Below are 20439 nucleotides of genomic sequence, written 5' to 3'. Positions count from 1 at the left end.
ACAGACACAGGAAATTGAATTTAAATTTCCATTACTTTCTGCCCCATATTTAATACTGTATATATGTCTTGTGACAACTGTTCTCTTTCTCACAAAAATACACACACACACGCACACACACACAAAAGCATAGCAAAAAAGAAAAGAATAGTTCTGTGAGGTATAAAAAAACAAAATTGACTGCAACAGTAATAGTTATTACATTCGTCCAGTTTCCTTCTCTTCTTTAACTAAAAAAAAAAAAAAAAAAAAAAAAAAAAAAAAAAAAAAAGGGGCAATTTCTTTCAAATTTATACAATTGATTACTTTGACTAGCCCATGAAGTTCCAATACCAATACAACTACTATCTTTGCAATCAAATTACAAATGGAAAAATCAAGAGTGCAGTTTATTTATATTTCCGTTTGCAAAAATATTTTTGGGGTCAAGCTGCCTTTTTGTAGCATTGTAAAGTTCCACACCCAGTTTGGAGACTTGTGATGGGAACCATTTTGAGCGTAATTTTCCCACACCATGGTGATGAGACAGACTTCCTCCTGATGCCAGGATTTCATCACGTGCCATATCCTCTAGACGCTCATACATCTCAACTGCTTCACCAATACCATTCCATCTGAATCCAAAATAGAAGTACACACAACTACCCACATCATAGGTTTGGGTGACTCTGCATGTAATCAGGTAATGCTGAATGCCAGCAGCTGCAAAGTAACGAAGAACTATATCAACAATGAATCAACATAATATACTGGGTGAAAGTGAAATAAGCTTGCAGATTTTCAGAGCAAATAGCTCATGATGTAACAAAAAACTGTAATACCATATTGGGGGGGAAGTTCATAGCTTTTTCCCAAATGTTTAATACCCTCCTATTCCATAACTATTGCAAGCAGGATCGTGATTTTTGTCCATATCGATATAAAATCTAACAAAGAATAATTTATTCCTCTGGCATATTTCAATAGAGTGGATAGTTTTCGTATAAATTTAATTTAATAACCACTAATTTCAAGCCACTGAATGATGCAAGTAGATTGCAATGTCGTAACCTGAGAGGGAGGTTGGATGTAGCTCATCTAGGGAGACAGACCTGAGTTCGTTGACCTCTTACATCTGAGTACAGTGTTAGCAGTGATGTTGCCAGAGTGCTGAAACTTCCAACTCAATTTTCTAATCAACTGTGCATTTCATCACAAAACATACCTTGGACAATAAGAAGAGGAAATTCATAGTGAAACATAGTGGAACACGTGTTGTCAGCAAATAGCTGGATACACTACGAAGATAGATAGATCACAAAACACAATACAGGTTTTCAATTCATTTAAGTGTACCCTATCCTCCCTTTCAATCTGCAGGATTATTTCACTTCAATCCTGTATAAAATGTGCAAATGTTCCCATTAAACAAAGAGATTATTTTGTAAATAGTGTATGGAACAGTACATAGTTACAGCTGCTAAAGAATACTTGCTAACCACCCAAGTAAGTGCATGTCCATTTCACGAGTTAAAATGTTTGACTTTGAGCAATATACGTTAAAAAAAAGTATCCAATATTTTAGGAGGTGCTAGTATGCATGAAAACAAGAAAATAATGTCTAATAAACATAGGTCCTACAACACATACTTTCTGAGATCTGAACACTTGTTCATAGCACACCCACAATATATACTTAACACACAACTACAATTCGATACGCACACATTATTTGACGCCATAATACATCATAAACATACAAACAGCCAACCCCCACCATAGGAGCAACACACCCCCACCCCTACCATCGACAACTGCACATCGCAGAGTCAAGATCACCAGTGGTTCAAGAGACACTGAAGACGACGACACATAGCGTCGAAACGGGCCGTCTGTCGAAGGTAAATACCTTTTTTTAACAATTTTAACACTTTTAACGTATGACGAAGTAAATTTTATGTTCATAGAAGGTGCTCAATGTGACGTCCATTCTTGGCAATGCATTCCTCTGCCCTTCGGCATAAGGAATCACGCACTCTTTCAAATTTGTTATAATATGTTAATAAGAAAGTCCTGATTACGATCCCCAGTTAATCTCTGTGGTAGCATGTTTGGCCCTATTAATCTATCACCAAGAACACCTGCTCATAAGTTAATTGAGAATCGGTGCTGATGCCTTGTTTCTTCGACTGCATGGGGATTTTCATCAACTTACACATACTAATTACGAAAATTCACAACACCATTTCTGCTGAACACCGTTCATATCCGCAACCAGACTTTTGTTTTCAGTATTCCTTGTGACGTATCATTATTCCATGCCAGGGGTGTCAACTACATTATGATTATCTGGTAGTCTGCTGTATTGTAAGGCAGAGAAATGCATTTCCATGAATGGAGTCGCATTGAGCACCTCCTATGAACAAGTGTTCGGATCTCAGAAAGTATGTGTTGTAGGACCCATGTTTATTAGACATTTTCTTGTTTCGATGCATACTATCACCTCCTAAAATATTGGATACTTTTTAACACCCTCTATAGAGTGGGGGGGAAAAGTCCCATTACACCTGTTTTTTGGCTGTAAATCAAATCTGTGAATGAAAAAGTGATACTGGTATGACAGGTGTGAAACAGCTGGTAGATATATTATTTCGAAGTGTGATCATAACATGAGACTTCTGATGGACCCTGAGGAAAACCATATCAAAAACACAAAAATACATATCACAACTCTATTTTTGACTATAATTACCTTTGCACTCTCTTGCTAAACGATGCTTTACATTGTTACACAATGTTAGAGTGCGATCCCACGAGACTGAGGTCTCAAAAGACTCTGCAACAATATTGAATTCCATGGCAAGATCCTGTAAATAATGCAACTTCATTAAAAAAAGCAAATACAAAGTCTGTTAGGCTTGACTTACGTATATCTCATGTTATATAATACTTACTGACATAATATATTAAGCAGGAGTCAGTCTTCATGCAGGAAAAGAGCAAACAAAGCGAAAGAAATGAGGTTGCAACATGCACTTCAACACAGTTCACACGCAATTCATCTTCATAAGCAGAAAATTTATTTCTCAAAGCATCTAGCCATGAAATACGTATATGCCACTTGATATAAATATTCTGTGCTTCAAATAAAAACATACACCATCACATATCACAATGCAAACGTTAACCAAGCTTTGTGTAAAATAAAAGCAATTATTTTTACCCATTTTACATTTACCAAGTTTCAGAAGGAATCCTTAGGCAGATATTACACTATCAAAGTTCTTTGACAAAGAATATGACAAAATATTTTATCAAAGATAACTTAAAATTAAGGAACAAGAGCCATCAGCTTCCATTTATAGTTAAACAAAATAAAATCTTTTTATGATCACAGATATGCAAAAATGAATGGTGAACAGTACTATGCATGTTTAGTTACAATTCATTCAGAACATTAAAATATGCATATTGCTGAAAAATAAACAGAAAAGAAAACGTCTGAGGGTTAAATCATGGATTGCAAGATGTGACAAGAAAAGCATTCACCAAAACTCACTTAAAAAAAAAGGTACAATGTTTAAAAGTCATATAAATTATTTGAGAGTGGATGAAGATAATTTTGAGTTTGTTCAGATTTGTGCATCACTCCTGTAAAACAATTATAGTTTTTGCTATTTTTATGTACACTTCTAGTCTTTTATTTCTGTTTTTGTAATCCTTGTGTTTGTGTTTTATAACATTTCATTTGCTTCGTATTTTCATATCAGCATATTGGTCATAGTAACAGTCCAACAATATTTACGTTTTGCCATATTAGTTTCAAGCTAGGAAAATCTTTTATAAAAGATAACAAGATGCATGCATTTTATAAAAGATTTTTATCAAAGAAACTTTTATAAAATAAAATCCATTACACTGCCATATATTTTATAATATATATTTTGTAAAAGATCTTTGTCAAAGAACTTTGATAGTGCAATACCAGTCTTACAGATATCTCAACACTGAGTCCACGACCACTAGAGATTAAATTTGTTAATGACAATAAAAAAAAAATGTTAAAGAACAACAATGCTCACAAGAAAGGGAAACTTACTCGAATGTAAGCAATAACGAAGGTAAACATATAGCCTCGTTCTCCATTTGCTTCCCCTGCTGGAATTCCACCGACCTTGGCTGCTATATCATAAATTTTCTTTTCTTGAATTTCTACATCCTTTGGATCACCTATTGAAAATAAACGATGACGTTATATATAACTTTCTTCATCTTTTAACTGATAATATTCGTTTTTATGCAAATAATATTTTGCAGTTTTATAAACTATGGTACCAATATCATTTCTGATGAAATGGAGTTATTAGACAGACATTAGGAGTTCAAAAATTAAAAGATACAATAGTGAAAAAGAGATTAAAATGGTTCGGCCATTCGAAAATGATGAATGAAAGAAGAATACTGAGAAGAGCATTGGAAATGAAAGTCAAAGGTGTAAGAACATTAGGAAAACCAAGGACTACATGTCAGATCAAGTACACATAGATTTAAAAGAGAAAGGCTACCGGTACAATTGCGAAAGAATTCAAGAGGAGAAATTGTGGCAAGACAGGACTTTGTGGAGGAGGCTATGTTCCAAGACGACCCACAACTGAGTGGAAAAGTCTACAGATGAAGATGAAGATGATGATGATGATGATGAAGAAGATAATACCAGTATCCATTCTTATCCCACGATTTTCTTCAGTAGTATAATTATAATATCCATTCTAAATCCCATCATTTCTTCCAGTTTTAAGACCTATAATTCTCATTCTCATACCTATGATTTTCTACAATTTTATGACCTACAATCTCCATTCCTAAAACACATATCATTGACTTTCTTCAGTTTTATAAACTCTGCACTCATAATCAGATTTTTTTTCCAGTTTTATAATCTATAATTTCCTTTACATCCAGAAAAGTTACTGTCAATAATTAAGATGTTTCTCCTACATTATTAATGTTTTAAGTTAAAGCACTCACGGTACAGAGGTTCCTATGAATATATAAGCAGTTTCTCAAACATAATACATAAGACTCAAATTCTACTATGTTCAAACATATCATGAATCTCTTAAATGCACAATTTGAAGAGCTTTTGTGCAAAGACATATTTAATTAAGATAAAAAAAAAAGACTAAAGAAATAATTCGCAACACTGTCGAAATGTCCTAGAAAGCCTGAAAATTCAATCTTGTTTTATGTTAGAAATCTTGCAAAATTATTTATTTTCATACTTAATATGCCTACTCCAAAAATAGTAGCTTCATGAACAAAAACAAAAACGTACAAAGTAAAAAATGGCCGACAAGCTTGAAACCTTCATATTTTAGGAATCAAACATTATCCATATGGCATTACTTGTGAACTCTAATTATTAAAAATAAATATGTGTGTCTTGTTTCTGAACTACATTAAGTTAAAATATTAAATTCACATTCTTCACCTTCAAAGACCAATGTTGTGACGCACATCTGTGTAACGTCAAACCCCTTTATCTTGGTTATGTATATCTTCTTCAGACCATCTAGTAACAGACCAAAGTATCCTGGCGCTGGGCGCAAGGACTGGCCAAACCGGAACTGCTCATTGTCCATAAGTCTTATGGAAGCAGGTTGACATCTCTAGCAAGCAAAACAGCAATGTCAGAAATGTTTACATGAACTTTTGCTTAATTTGTGTTGGAAGACATTCTTTGTGATCTAATGGCTGCAATGCTTGGCATTCGATCTCAACTTCATGAGTTTAAACCTGGCACACAGTGACGAAGTTTTAAAGTATGATAAGCATTAGCGCAACTTTCTTTGGAAGAAAAGTAAACCTAAAAGTTCACTTTATTTAATGCATGTAAAAAAACTCGAAGACAAAATTACTTATCTGTACCTCACGTCCCAAAGTCTAAATCCCAATTTAGATTGTGAATTTCTCTCCAAATGTCCTGCAAGACCAGATAGATTTCTGATAGATAAATAAACAAAAAGTGTAAGAGATTTTCAAAAGCCGCAGAATTTAAGAAACATAAAATAAACTGTCATATAATTGATATAGATTTTATATTCAAGTATGTGTCCATTCTTTTATTTTACTCATTATTAATACTGCATATCACACACTCAGTGCATTAGTATATAAACTCAAAATTGCTAGTTAAGAGAAAATGACATCTAAAGGCTCGTCTCCACTATTAAACATTTAGCAACAACATGTTAAATATAACATGTTGAATTTAACATATATATGGACATTTCAAGTCTCAAATGACTTAACATGTTGACCCAGTATGTTGGAGTTAACACTTTTAACATGTTGGCGTGTTTTCCAGCAGCAATGGAAAACATGTCAAGCCAATTCATTTGCTTGTACAGTGTCGGTACAGTTTGGCAAAGTTCGTACAGTTTCCATAGCAACAACTAACTTCTGATTTTGTGGTGCGTATCTTGATCATTTTTATACTATCATTTGTCTTTGGTGTTGGCTGTAAGTTGTTCGAAGTAATGGAGTGGACGAAAGAAAATACATTAGAATAAAATTAATGCACTGATGGAAAGTGCCTTGTTTGTGGGATGTGTCTGCAAAAGAATACAGAGACAAAACAAAGAGGGCCACCTGTTTTAGAGAACTGGAATTATTATTTAACTGTTCTCGAGAATACAATAGACAGTTTTCGTACTCTCGTCGTAAGCTAAACGTTAATGCTATGTTGACGTCAGTAATGGTCGTATTTGGTTATGTATGTTAACGTTCGTAAAACTTCGGAAAGAATAATTATACGATATTACCCACTCCTTTAACATCTAAAGAAACTTTTATTTTAGGATTTCACTAACAAAAATGCAAAATATAATTAAAATACAAACAAATGATTCTTTATGTATCAGTCTCTTTCATTGAGAGTGCATTTAAATCACATTTTCGAAAATGTCTCCCTGAATCTCAAGGCAACAGTTCGCATGAGTGTGAACAGCACGTGTAGCATTTCACTGCTTCATACGTTTGTTCTCTATTGTCGCCGCAGCATCCAGAATGTGTTGAAGCAACTCTTCACTTGTTTGTACCTTAACCTGATACACCCCTAAATGCAGTAATCTAAGGGTGTTAAATCTGGAGACAGGGAGGCCAGGTGATAGGTGAAAATTTGTAACTCCGTAATTATGAATGTGATCTCATTAATTTATTTACATTTTTAGTTCCAAATAATCTCAGGAATAACCTCCATAAACCGGGGAGAAATTCGTGTATCATCCTGTATAAGTCATTTTCTCTGAACTAGCAATTTTAAGTTGATACACTAATACAATGAAGACGTGATATAAAATATAATAAAACTTTAAAACTTCACAGTGTTAAAATGTTAAAAAAGATAACAAATCCTGAATTTGCCATATGACCATTTCAGAGTAGATTGCTAACAAGAGAGAATACAACTCTGAAATGGCAAATTCAAGTTGCATTATCTTTTTTTTAACATTTCAACATCATGAAGTTTTAAAGTTTTAATTTATATACTGAAGTGTCATAACGCGAATCATTATCAAAGCAGTCGACCTGGTTGGCAAGTTGGTATAGCGCTGGCCTTCTATGCCCAAGGTTGTGGGTTCGATCCCGGGCCAGGTCGATGGCATTTAAGTGTGCTTAAATGCGACAGGCTCATGTCAGTAGATTTACTGGCATGTAAAAGAACTCCTGCAGGACAAAATTCCGGCACATCCGGTGACGCTGATATAACCTCTGCAGTTGCGAGCTTCGTTAAATAAAACATAACATTTTTATCAAAGCAATAATATTTAAATATTTCCATTAAACATTCCAACTATCTTACAACAAATTACTTCATCAACAGAGTTTAGAGACTTTCCAGGAAATGGTTGTATTGTTTGTAGATTCCTAATTCAGCAGGTTATTGTACATATTATTAACAACGATATGATGAAAGTGAGCCAATCAATTATTCATATATTTAACTTACCTGTCTTGCAACTTCACGCATGCACAACAAACCAGATTCAAAGTTCGGAAATACAATGGAACCATATTTCTTGCACTTCGGCAAAGGCCGCACCTTAATTATCACTTCAGTAATGACCCCCATAGTACCTGGACAAAAGAAAGGATCGAAGTAAAGCACTAGCACTCTTACAAACAGTCGAATTAAAATTACTCATTGCCTACTCAATACTCAAGGCCTAAACAAGAATCCTATATACTGCAGTTTCAAAAATAAAAGAGGCAATAAATTGTTGCAAGGTTTTTCTATTAGATATGTATGTATCCAATACCTACCCAATTCACTTTACGTGATTCAGGTTCTGCATATTGTGGATAAATGACAGACTGTGACCAGTGCTATACGGGGCTATACATCATACGGGAACCTACAATTTTTTTAATTAATCGTATGGGGAAAAGAAAATTTTGTCTGTATGGAGCCATACGGCATATGATTTTGTATGTGGAGATCTGTACATATCTTAGATCATCTCTTGCTATTCCTAATGTATTTTGTTTGATGTTCATAAAAAAAATTGTCCACCTCTGCAGCACTGGTATAAAATAATGGTTGAAAAACAAGAAGTGCTGCAAATACACACTCCAAGATTCGAGACAAGTGTGCATCTATGGTGGGGCTACATGATGTATTCTTTAAATCAAGCTGCTTGTACAATTAAAATGTAAAGAAAAACAATTTCTTTACTTCTTCTTTAATATTAAAAAAATCATTAAATGACAGTCAGAGAGATAGAGAGAGGAGAGTAAAATATATTTCAAGGGAGAAAACAAGGGGTGGGGCATATGGCCAAGAGAAATATTACCATGACAGCACTGACTGCGACCCATTTTCTAGATGCACACCACTTCCGCAGGCCACACTGTACAGAAGTGGCAAAAAAACTGGACCGACCCTTGTAGCTGATTTCAGAGCCTTGTTCACTCCAGAGCACGATAGACTGGTAACTAAGACTTTCGTGGTTCGAAGCCTGCCTGGGAAGGAAACTTTTTTTTTTCCTTATTCAAATTTATTCCCAATACTTTTCGATTGCAGCGATATTTTACCAGAACATGAATTTTACCAGCTTATTTTCTAATGGCTTTCGAAATGGGCTACGTCAGCAGTCGAAACTACAACAATTTCAATAGATTACTCGCTATCTTGTGAATGCGGGCATGGCATGCACAGTGGCTCATTTCGGGGACTTTGATTATTCCAGTCCGGTTTTTTTTGCCACTACTGTACATGATGTGTATCTTGGAGAGTTATACCGTGTACTAGAGTGAGTGTATGTGTAAGTGTTCGTGTAAGTATAGTGTATGGAATGGATGATGATGATGATGATGATGAAAATGAGGAAGGTAGAAGGGAAAACTCGATGTCGGCACATAGCCTATTCCTGTCAAATAGCACCAAGGGAGAAATTTCGAATTTAACCCAGGCATATTGGTGCACAATCTAGTGATTAGAAGTTGTGCACTGCCATCTCTTCTAGTCTCGAGGTAGAAATTTTACATGAACATTTCTGACCCCGCCAGGATCGAACCCAGACTGGCTAGTCTGGAGGAAGACAAAGCTAACTCGGCGAACTTCTGTTAGATATTATGTATGCCATTGGCTCTTGTTTTTTATTTGTACTTAACGATGCTGTATCAACTGTTAAATTTCAGTTTCTATACATTCCAAGTAAACAGTGCTGAGAGAGAAAAAGAATCAGTTCTTTGACAGATCGAATTTTATTGAAAGCGATTAGCATGGATGCCAGATCGTGCGATATTTTTGCTGTTTGGGCTACATAAAGGGAGACCTATTTACTTACTTACTTACTCACTTACTGGCTTTTAAGGAACCCGGAGGTTCATTGCTGCCCTCACATAAGCCTGCCATTGGTCCCTATCCTAAGCAAGATTAATCCAGTCTCATCATATCCCACCTCTCTCAAAACCATTTTAATATTATCTTCCCATATACGTCTCGGCCTCACCAAAGGTCTTTTTCCCTCCGGCCTCCCTACTAACACTCTATATGCATTTCTGGATTCGCCCATACGTGCTACATGCCCTGCCCATCTCAAACGTCTGGATTTAATTTCCTAATTATGTCAGGTGAAGAATACAATGCGTGCAGTTCTATGTTGTGTAACTTTCTCCATTCTCCTGTAACTTCAACCCTCTTAGCCGAAAATATTTTCCCAAGCACCTTATTCTCAAACACTCTTAACCTATGTTCCTCTCTCAAAGTAAGAGTCCAATTTTCACAACCATAAAGAACAACCAGTAATATAACTGCTTTATAAATTCTAACTTTCAGATTTTTTGACAGCAGACTGGATGATAAAAGCTTCTCAATTAATATTTGAGGAGAAAAATTCGTTCCGGCACCGGGGATCGAACCTGGGTCCTTGGTTATACGTACCAAGTGCTCTGACCACTGAGCTAAGCTGAATTTAATCCACAACACCGGATCGAATCTTCCTCCTTCAGTGTTTCCCTTTGTGGCTTCTCAACCGAATAATAACAGGCATTTCCCATATTTATTCTGCGTTTAATTTCCTCCAGAGTATCATTTATATTTGTTACTGTTGCTCCCAGGTATTTGAATTTTTCCACCTCTTCAAAAGATAAATTTCTAATTTTTATATTTCCATTTCGTACAATATTCTCGTCATGAGACATAATCATATACTTGTCTTTTCGGTTTTTACTTCCAAACCTATCTCTTTACTTGCTTCAAGTAAAATTCTCGTGTTTTCCCTAATCATTTGTGGATTTTCTCCTAACATATTCACGTCATCTGCATAGACAAGAAGCTGATGTAACCCGTTCAATTCCAAACCCTCTCTGTTATCCTGGACTTTCCTAATGGCATACTCTAGAGCAAAGTTAAAAAGTAAAGGTGATAGTGCATCTCCTTGCTTTAGCCCACAGTGAATTGGAAACCCATCTGACAGTAATTGACCTATACAGACTCTGCTGTATGTTTCACTGAGACACATTTTAGTTAATCGAACTAGAAGAGAGACCTATTTATTTAAGAATAGTTGTGACTAACGCCATTTGGGCGATTATTGCATGGAATTTTGCGAAATTTGGAGGACACAGAAATATTCACATACCAGTAATCATTAATTAATTCAATTTATTTTATTTTCTTTGTACAAAAGGTCACAAATTAGTTTGCAATCCACTGCATTATCATTAGGCAAAAGCTAGTAGGAGGAGGAGGAGAAGGAGGAGGACGACAAAAGCTTTCAGTTAGTTTGCACTTCACTGCACTCCCATTACAAGAAATTAAACTGAACAATCAACATTTAATCTTGGTCGCCGATAGAAACTGACAATGAATTTCAATTTTCAGTTCAGTTTCATATTTCACTTCAGTCTTGTTAGTCTATTGCTGAACTTATTAAAGACAGCTGAAGTGTTGTTCGTGTGCACAGTTCTATCATGCCAATATTGTGAGCATTGATAAGTAGTAAATGGTTGTCAGTGAATTCAGCATGGACACACTTTCTACTGATGGTACTCTTCTCTTGTGCAAAATATGTGAAATATCTATTAACTAAGAAAAAGGATACTTTTATAAATCAACATTTTGCAACAGCCAAACATATATGTGAGAATTCTACAATGGCTGGGAAGAAGAAGATTCTGTAATTCCACCATCAGTTGCAACATCCAGCAGATAATCACAATTATCTCTTGATCTATGCAAAGCTTTCATTAGAATCGGGATGTTTTTTCTGGAAACTGGGAAACAAGTCTGAATGTTTCTGCAGGAATACAAGAAGGAAGAGGTTCTATTGAAGTTCATACTAAGGAAAACATATTTCATTGTCTACTATGAAGAGCCTCTGCAGAATATTTGTACTAGAGTTTCGGCGAAGAAAATTACATCTCCAATAATGACACTACAGATGTAACGGGATATTACATGGCCATCGTCATCATTGGAACTATGGAAGAAATGCACTGTCTGATCATAATATTTCTTATGACGATAGAACAGATGGAGGAAGCACATAGTTTCTCAGTGGCACAGTTATACATTTGTCAAACAACTCTACATATAAAGGTGGACCTCACATTTCTGTGACACAGTTATATACAAATGCTTTAATGCTACTTTGACCAGATGGAATGTGACATGATGATGTCCTGCTTTTTGTCACAGATTGGGTGGGAGTGGGAGGGGTGGGGGGAACTTATATGAAAAAAATCCAGCAAAGACTTGAAAGTTCTCTTCCCAAAAATACTCCATCTCAGATGTCTAACTCATGGGTTGCACAGAATCGCCAAAAAAGAAAAAATTTATATCCATATATAGACAAGTTGACTTCGAAGAACAAAAAAGTTTTCCTAAAATCCCCCTCCTGAATCCGGACTTTTAAGGACGTAGCACCAGAACTCATAAAACAGTTATATTACCGGTTGTTCTGTATGTTTGTGAAACTTGACTCTCATTTTGAGAGAGAAACAGAGGTTAAAGGTGATTGAGAATAAGATTCTTAGGAAAATATTTGGGGCTAAGAAGGATGAAGTTACAGGAGAATGCAGAAATTACAAAATGCAGAACTGCACACATTGTTAGGAACATTAAATCCAGACGTCCGAGATGGGCAGGGCATGTAGCACATATGAGTGAATCCAGAAATGCATATAGTGTGTTAGTTGGGAGGCTGGAGGGGAAAAAGACCTTTGGAGAGGCAAAGACGTAAATGGACGGAGAATATTAAAATTGATTTGAGCGAGGTGGGATACAATTATAGAGACTGGATTAATCTTGCACAGAATAGGGACTAATGGCAGATGACAATGAACTTCCGGGATCCTTAAAAGCCATAAGTAAGCAAGTAAGTAATCACCAGAACTCACTCTACCTCCACAATCGATTTTAAACAAATGGGGAATCTGGATCTTTGCTGCCATATATTACACCAATGATTTGAACAAGATACATGAGGTAATCAATGCTGTATCAAAAGACAAAACTGCTTCAATTCACAAGGTGAAAAAACTTCTGCGCTAAAAACAAATCAGTGATGATTTTGCCTTTACAGCAATACATTATTGTGTTTTATTGGAAGCAATTACGAAGTTGGAGAAAGGAGGTGAGACACTAGTGTCATCCATGGTAATTGTCGAAGATAATATTGTAAGTCAGTTGCTGGAAGCACCGGGAGCCAAAGGGTTGGCTGTTAGTGAAAATTGTAAAGGTAATTACAAAGAATCGAGCTTCCAAACACTGCAAACATTGAACTGAACAGTTTCATGAAGCCACATTAATAAATTAAGCAACTAACCTTCGGAGCCTAGCACCACATGATTGAAGTCTGGACCACAGGACATTCTGGGCACTTGACAGCTCCTCTCCAGCACACCTGAAGGGCTCACCATGCGCACATGAACCAGGAGATCTTCTATGTTACCATACACGTTCTTCTTCATGCCTGATGCTCGTGTGGCAACCCAGCCTCCCAAGCTAAACAAAACAATAACAATCAGTTACTTAGCAACAGTCTTCATTATTCTCTTTTCATAATTAGAAAATTAATATCATATTTAAATAAATGACACTTTTCCAACAACAGGTTTTAAAAACAAAGATAATGATATAAAACCATCATATCAATAATTTTGAAGGTAAACAAATGTAGCAGCAGCAGTTGAAAGCCTTGTTACATAAAATACTAACAATAATAATAATACTAACAATAATAATAATAATAATAATAATAATAATAATAATAATAATAATAATAATAATAATTTCCTTCATTATCTGTCACAAGATTCCATATCACTTTCACACATATTACTATACTACAAATAGTTTCAATTCCCCCCCCCCCCCCTTTTCTTTCTGATAATAAAACCTTGATAGCCCTCACTGAAAAAGAATTTCAGTTCTTCCTTCCTACCTGAAACATTAATATTATAATAATTTTATCCTATATGCCTGTTTACCACTATTCATAACACACTTCTCATCTTTCGTTGGTATATTTGCTATCCCTTTTCTCTATTTCTGCTTGTAACAGTCCCTTTTATTAGTCTTAGTATTCCGACTCATATTTGTCAATGATTATCCTATTAATCTTTCACCATTTTAACTTGTTAATAAAACTATAAAAATTGGAAATTTATCCTTGGAAAAGGTGGAAAATGCAAATATCTTGGAGCAACACTAACGAATATAAATGACACTCGAGAGGAAATTAAACGCTGAATAAATATGAGAAATGCTTGTTATTATTCAGTTGAGAAGCTTTTGTCATCTAGTCTGCTTTCAAAAAAAGCTAAAAGTTACAATTTATTATAAAACAGTTACATTACAGGTTATTCTGCATGGTTGTGAAACTTGGACTCTCACTCTAAATAAGCATTTCAAAACAATGCTTCATTATCTTTCTATTTAAAGCTGAACGAATTCCAAGTTATCTATTTACTGAACACAATTTTCAAATGTTACAAGGTCAAAACCAAGTTGCGGAGTGTTAATGAGACTAGTACACAAATATTTCGTCAAGGTACGCATTTTTCGACACAAGTTTCATTTTCAGAACTGTAAGTCAATATTGGTATAAAGCATTCCCACGACAAATTTTTGCATACAAAACACAAAATTGGTAAAGTACATATCTCTGTAATAACTGAAGTAATATTTTATTTACTCAGAATGTGATACAATTTACAGTTATTATGAAGATAATAACAAATTACGTACACAAATTTGAATCAAATTGTGATAAAATACAAATAATTTGACAAAGAAAACCAAGAAGGGAGAAAAATTTTTATAAGATTCAAGTAATACCAATGATTTTTATGACAGTCACATATGGATACATACAAAAGGGAAAGAAATAAATCCAGTATGTATAAATTAAGTTTTTAAGAACAGTAAATGATATAAAAAATTGGACGATATAAGTAATGAAAATATTAGAATTTACTTAGAGCACTCACATGACAAAATAGACAAATACTTACTTACTTATGACTAGAGACAGGATTTCCATGCCAATGCATGTTTTTATATAAGCTTGCTACAGTTCTCAAACTTCGTAAATATCCGTTTCATGGCTTATTGATTCGCAATATGTATATTTTTTCCATGCATATTTGGATGTTTTGGCATTTTTAGTGGTAAATTCATGCATAATGCATGGTTTTTTAGATTTTAAGTTTAATAATGCATATTTTGAGGTTTATGTTGCATATTACGTCCATTTGTATAGTTTCAATGCATATTTTATATTAAATCGCATGATACTGCATTTTATAAATGTTGCCTCATAGAGTTTGGTATTTCTGAGTTTATGGTATTTGAGTATATGTACTGAAAAATATAAGTGAAATGCTAACGGTTTGCAGGGTTTCTATCTGAAGACTTTGAACCTTACTAGCTAATCCTCTCATTGTATTGTCACACTGGAATTCCACATTCCTGTTCTATACAAGTCTTACCCTGAGGCTAAAATTATTATTAGAAGGATGCCTCTTCTGCTCCCTCCCATATTTTGTAGTTTGGCGACAATAGCACTAACATGCTTCCCCTAACATGCCTTTAATTTGGAAAGGTAGATAGGTAGAAGGTCTGTAATAGGCTACATGTACAGGTGTTTTGTGAATTAGCTACTGTATTTGTGTTCTGTGGTGATTTGTGAAGTGTTGTAATGCCCCCGATTAAATGTTTGTGAAGAGATCTTGTGGCACAGTGGATCAAGGGAAAAGAATATCTTAGAAATTTGAAAAGACTGTTAGTAGTACATTGTGCCATTCGAAAATAAAATGTAAGTTTCAATTTTGATAGTGCATATTTTCAGTGTTTTTTTTTTTTTTTTTTTTTCCTTTATTGTGCATATTTGGCCATTTGATAGTGTATGGATGCATGCATATTTTACAATATGATAGTGCATGAAAACCCTGTCTCTCTTATGACTTTTAAGGAACCCGGCGGTTCATTGCCACCCTCATAAAGCCTGCCATCGATCCCTATCCTGAGCAAGATTAATACAGTCCCTACCATCATATCCCACCTCCCTCAAATTCATTTTAATATTATCCTCCCATCTACGTCTTGGCCTCCCCAAAGGTCTTATTCCCTCCAGCCCCCAACTAACATTCTATATGCATTTCTGGATTTGCCCATTCGTACTACATGTCCTGCCCATCTCAAATGTCTGGATTTAACAAAATAGACAAATATAAGACAAAAATGAAAAGCAGACAGAGAAAGAATAGAAAATAGAATATTGCTAAGAGAAGGCCTGAATTACCAGCCATGACAGAAAGAAAATGTCTCACTGACCTTGAGAACTCATACGAGTCAGGTTCATGACCTGTAGTGAATCCCTGCTGAAGGAGCTCCCGTTCCAAGTCCTGGCCAATGATCCCAGCCTCACAGCAGGCCACCAGATTTTCTCGATCCACCCACAGAATGCGGTTCTATTGAAACAAATTTCAACATGAAAACAAACACAATCTGAAGCAGACAGTCAAACTGCCAAACTCAAAAGTCTTCAAGGACTTGTGATTCTTTAATGTCAAATCCTGATACAATTTATGTTGTTGTTGTTGTTTTCTAATGCCAGGCGTTTGACAATAAAGTCATTTGACCTCTTGCACTCCAATATTTTTCAAAGATATTATCATGGCCAGCCGCTGAAGCACAGATTTTGAGGTGTTCCGAATCCATTTCTTGGTTTGAGTTGCACAATGGGCAGTTAGGGGACTGATATATTCCAATTCCATGCAGGTGTTTGGCCAAACAATCATGGCCTGTTGCCAATCTAAATGCAGCTACAGACGATTTTCGTGGTACATTGGGAATTAACTGTGGATTATGATGCAGAGAGTTCCATTTTTTCCCTTGGGACTGTGTTATCAAATTTTGTTTGTTGGAGTCTAAGTATGTAGATTTAATAAATCTTTTCACAGAGTAATATGTAGATTTAGTAACAGGTCTGTAAGTAGCAGTGCTACCCTTCTTTGCTAAAGCATCCACATTCTCATTTCCCAGGATTCCACAATGGGATGGTATCCATTGGAATACAATTCTTTTATTGAGTGATATTAATTGAGAGAGCATTTTAGTTATTTTGCTGTTTGAGATGAAGGTGTGTGTTTAGAGACGATTGATAGAATGGCTGCTTTGGAGTCTGACAATATAACTGCATTCTTAAATTTATTGATGTGGCATAGAAGATTCCTGAGACTTTCACTTATTGCAATGATTTCACCATCAAAACTTGTTGTTCCATATCCAAGAGATCTATAAAGTGAGAAGAGACAGCACGTAACACCTGCACCGGCACCTTGTTCTCTGGAGATCAAGGATCCGTTGGTGTATAAATGAAGCCAGTTTTGTGGAGGGTACCTAATATTAATTGTCTCTAAAGATAACTATTTCATTATTTCAGTGTTTACTTCTGATTTCAGTATTTCTTCTGTTAAATTTAGATTATATTCTATATTTAATAGAATTAAAGGGTTTGGTTTAATTTGTAAGTTTTCTTTTAAATTCAGGATAATGATTTTCTGTTTTAATTCTTGAACAATGGATATGAAACTTTTTTGAGTTTTCAATCTACAGAGAGGACTGTATGAATGCCAATTGTTTCCTGGTAAACTGATAAGTTTTTCATATTGAATCAGTGCTTTTTTTTCTATAGTCATTTTGATGCTGTTAATATTAGTGAGGAATCTCATAGAATCTATTGGAGTTGTTTTGATTCCACAATTTATTGGACTTATAATAGAAAAAAACTTAAACAATTTACACATTAAGGTTCCACTAGAATTTTAGTCTACATACTACCAGAGGCACGGGTGTATATTCTAAAATGCTATCAAATGCTTGGCTCTGGCAATGAAGCCATTAGCTCTCTCGCTCTCCAGTATCTCTCTGTGATGGATCCAACAGGTAGAGCTTCACAGGTTTGAAGATGTTCTTCAGCAATTTCCTCTCCTTTGTTGCACAGGGGACAATTTGTTTAGATGTTTTGCTAAATAATCATGTTCCATAATTAGTCTAAATTTTGCTACTGCCATTTTACGGGGTGTTTGTGGAATTATTTCTGGTTTATTGATTAAAATATTCCATTTTTTATCCTCAGCGTCTCCCCCTAGTAGCCGCAGGACCTTGACGTTGGTGGGGGAGCCTGTGAGTACCAATGAAACCGGGGGCTGTACTGGTAGAGTTACTCATGCCAGAGAGATCCCGGTGGAGGTACCTGACAAAGAAGCAGCTTACCAAAATACCAACTGAAATCCAACCCAATTGGGGCTCCCAGCTGGAGAACCTTGATGGGACTCCCAGTTGGAGCACCACTTTGGTGTATGGGTTGGTCTACCCAAGCCAAGGTGGAAAGCATCGTGCCGAACTGAATGGCACTGGGGTAGCAAAATATTCAGTGTCGCTAACGATCTCTGTAGGGCACCAGGCGACACCCTGCAGTACTTGGCCTTCCCAACATATTCAGGGCTGTGTTGGGTGACCTTTAGTTCCCCGGTTCTCGTGGGACCAAAATGCAGGACACAAGAACAAAAGAGGATGTTAGAAACTCTCCAGCTGAGAGACATCTAACATCGGATAAAGGGATGGGGATCACTGCCTCTTCCATAAACAGGCTGCACCTGGGCTCGAAAAGGCTATTAGGGGCAAAAAGAAAGAGAAGGAGAAGGGAAAGGGAAGCGATGTTGAGAGCCGGGAGCACTGCGCACCCAGGCCCTTCAGCTCTACCCACTGGTGTTGTGAGCGGAGCCGAACCAAAGACTCCCAAGAGGACTAGGTCTAGCACTGCCACTCCACCCTCGGCAGGGACTCAGCCTGTAAAGAGACCCAAGGGCATTGTTCCTGAAGTCTCTTACAGCGAGGCCTTAGCAACTTTTAAAATGGCTATCGTCGGGACATCATATCCTGATGACAAGCTAATAGAAAGTGACATTGGTCACATTCAGGCAGCGATCCTGAGGGGATTAGACGGCGCGCAATCTGGCGAGCCTCTACCACTCTTCAGGACATTTTCATTACAGGATGGGGCCCTGATCTACTATTGTGAGGATCAGAACTCATGTTTATGGCTCCAGAAATGCCTTAATGGAACAACAATTAGGGATAATTTTGTTCTAAAGGTAATGGATGCCAAGGAACTACCCAAACCAGTTAAGGTAGCCTTTAGGACCCGGGATCTTACGACCTCGCATCCTAAGGTGCTGCTGAAACGAGTTCAACTACTTAATCAAGGGCTCTGCACAGAGCACTGGAAAGTGGTTAATAAACAGACCGATTCAACTGGTCAGCGTTTAATTTTGCTGATAGACCAGGAATCGGCTGCAAAAATTTCAGAGAAGGGGCTGACCGCCTATACTGGGGTAGACAAGGATCAATTCAAGATCCTACTCGACCCCAATAAAAAGGCGACTCAAGACGCTCAAGAGGCAGCTGCTGGAGTGGATGATTCTCCGGAGTCCATGGAGACTGGAATCCCGGAGGAAATTCCCGCTCAAGAGGCTGTATAAGTGAGTATTTTAATTGGGTAATTATGAAAGTAATTCAAATTAACCTTCACCATTGCAAGGCAGCTTCTGCCTTACTAAGCAAGAAACTGGCTAGTGAAAATATAGACATTGCTCTCATACAAGAACCATGGGTATACAGGGGATTTGTTAGGGGAGTTAACTGTACTGGAGGCACTCTTTACTGCCCCAATACTGACAATCCAAGAACTTGCATTTATGTTAGAGACTGGATGAATGCTTTGCTTAAAGTAGAGTTCTGTTCCAGGGATGTAACTACTATAGAGACGTCCATAAGGGAGGGGGGCAGAAAGAGGATTTTACAATTCTCATCTGCCTACCTTCCTTATGATGAACCTAACCCGCCATCGGAAACGGTGAGGAGACTCGTCTCCCACTGCAAGGAAACGGGTAAGGAACTCATCATAGGGACTGATGCCAACGCTCACCATGTGCTGTGGGGAAGCACCGACATCAATCCAAGGGGCGAACAGCTGCTGGAATATCTGGTAAGTACGGACCTGAATATTCTAAACAAAGGTAACGAACCAACTTTTGTTAATTCACAGAGAAGGGAAGTTATTGATCTAACGCTGGGGACTAAATTGGTTGAGGACCTAGTTTCTAACTGGTATGTATCATCAGATACGTCTGCATCTGATCATAGATATATATACTTTAGAATTAAATCACAGATCACTAATCCAGTGATCATTAGGAATCCGAGGAATACCGACTGGGATGCATACAGGATGGACCTTTCGGCATTGACAGCGGGTATATCAAGGGACATTCGTTCTATAATAGATGTGGAGTTTGCAGTTGACCAGTTGCAACAGTCAATTCTCCTATCATATTATGATAATTGCCATGCTAAGGTCGCAGGCTCGCCAAGATTGGTTCCTT

At 36.5% G+C, this 20439-nt stretch overlaps 1 protein-coding gene across 1 annotated transcript in view; it reads right to left on the bottom strand.

Moving 5' to 3' along the window:
• Positions 1-249: 249 nt before the first annotated feature.
• Agps (alkyldihydroxyacetonephosphate synthase) overlaps positions 250-20439 on the bottom strand; it is a 57227-nt gene continuing 37037 nt past the window's right edge. The window contains exons 6-12 of the mRNA XM_069828759.1: positions 16325-16461; positions 13314-13492; positions 7991-8118; positions 5471-5648; positions 4079-4209; positions 2732-2846; positions 250-702 (exon numbers count right to left, since the gene is read on the bottom strand). Coding sequence (XP_069684860.1) covers positions 377-702; positions 2732-2846; positions 4079-4209; positions 5471-5648; positions 7991-8118; positions 13314-13492; positions 16325-16461 — 1194 coding nt within the window. The 3' untranslated portion in view covers positions 250-376. The remainder of the gene's footprint in view (positions 703-2731; positions 2847-4078; positions 4210-5470; positions 5649-7990; positions 8119-13313; positions 13493-16324; positions 16462-20439) is intronic.

Source organism: Periplaneta americana, chromosome 6 (genome assembly GCF_040183065.1).
Source record: "Periplaneta americana isolate PAMFEO1 chromosome 6, P.americana_PAMFEO1_priV1, whole genome shotgun sequence".
NCBI classification, from domain to species: Eukaryota; Metazoa; Arthropoda; class Insecta; order Blattodea; family Blattidae; genus Periplaneta; species Periplaneta americana.
The sequence above is the reverse complement of the archived record's forward strand: the minus strand, read 5'-3'. Positions and strand labels throughout refer to the sequence as shown.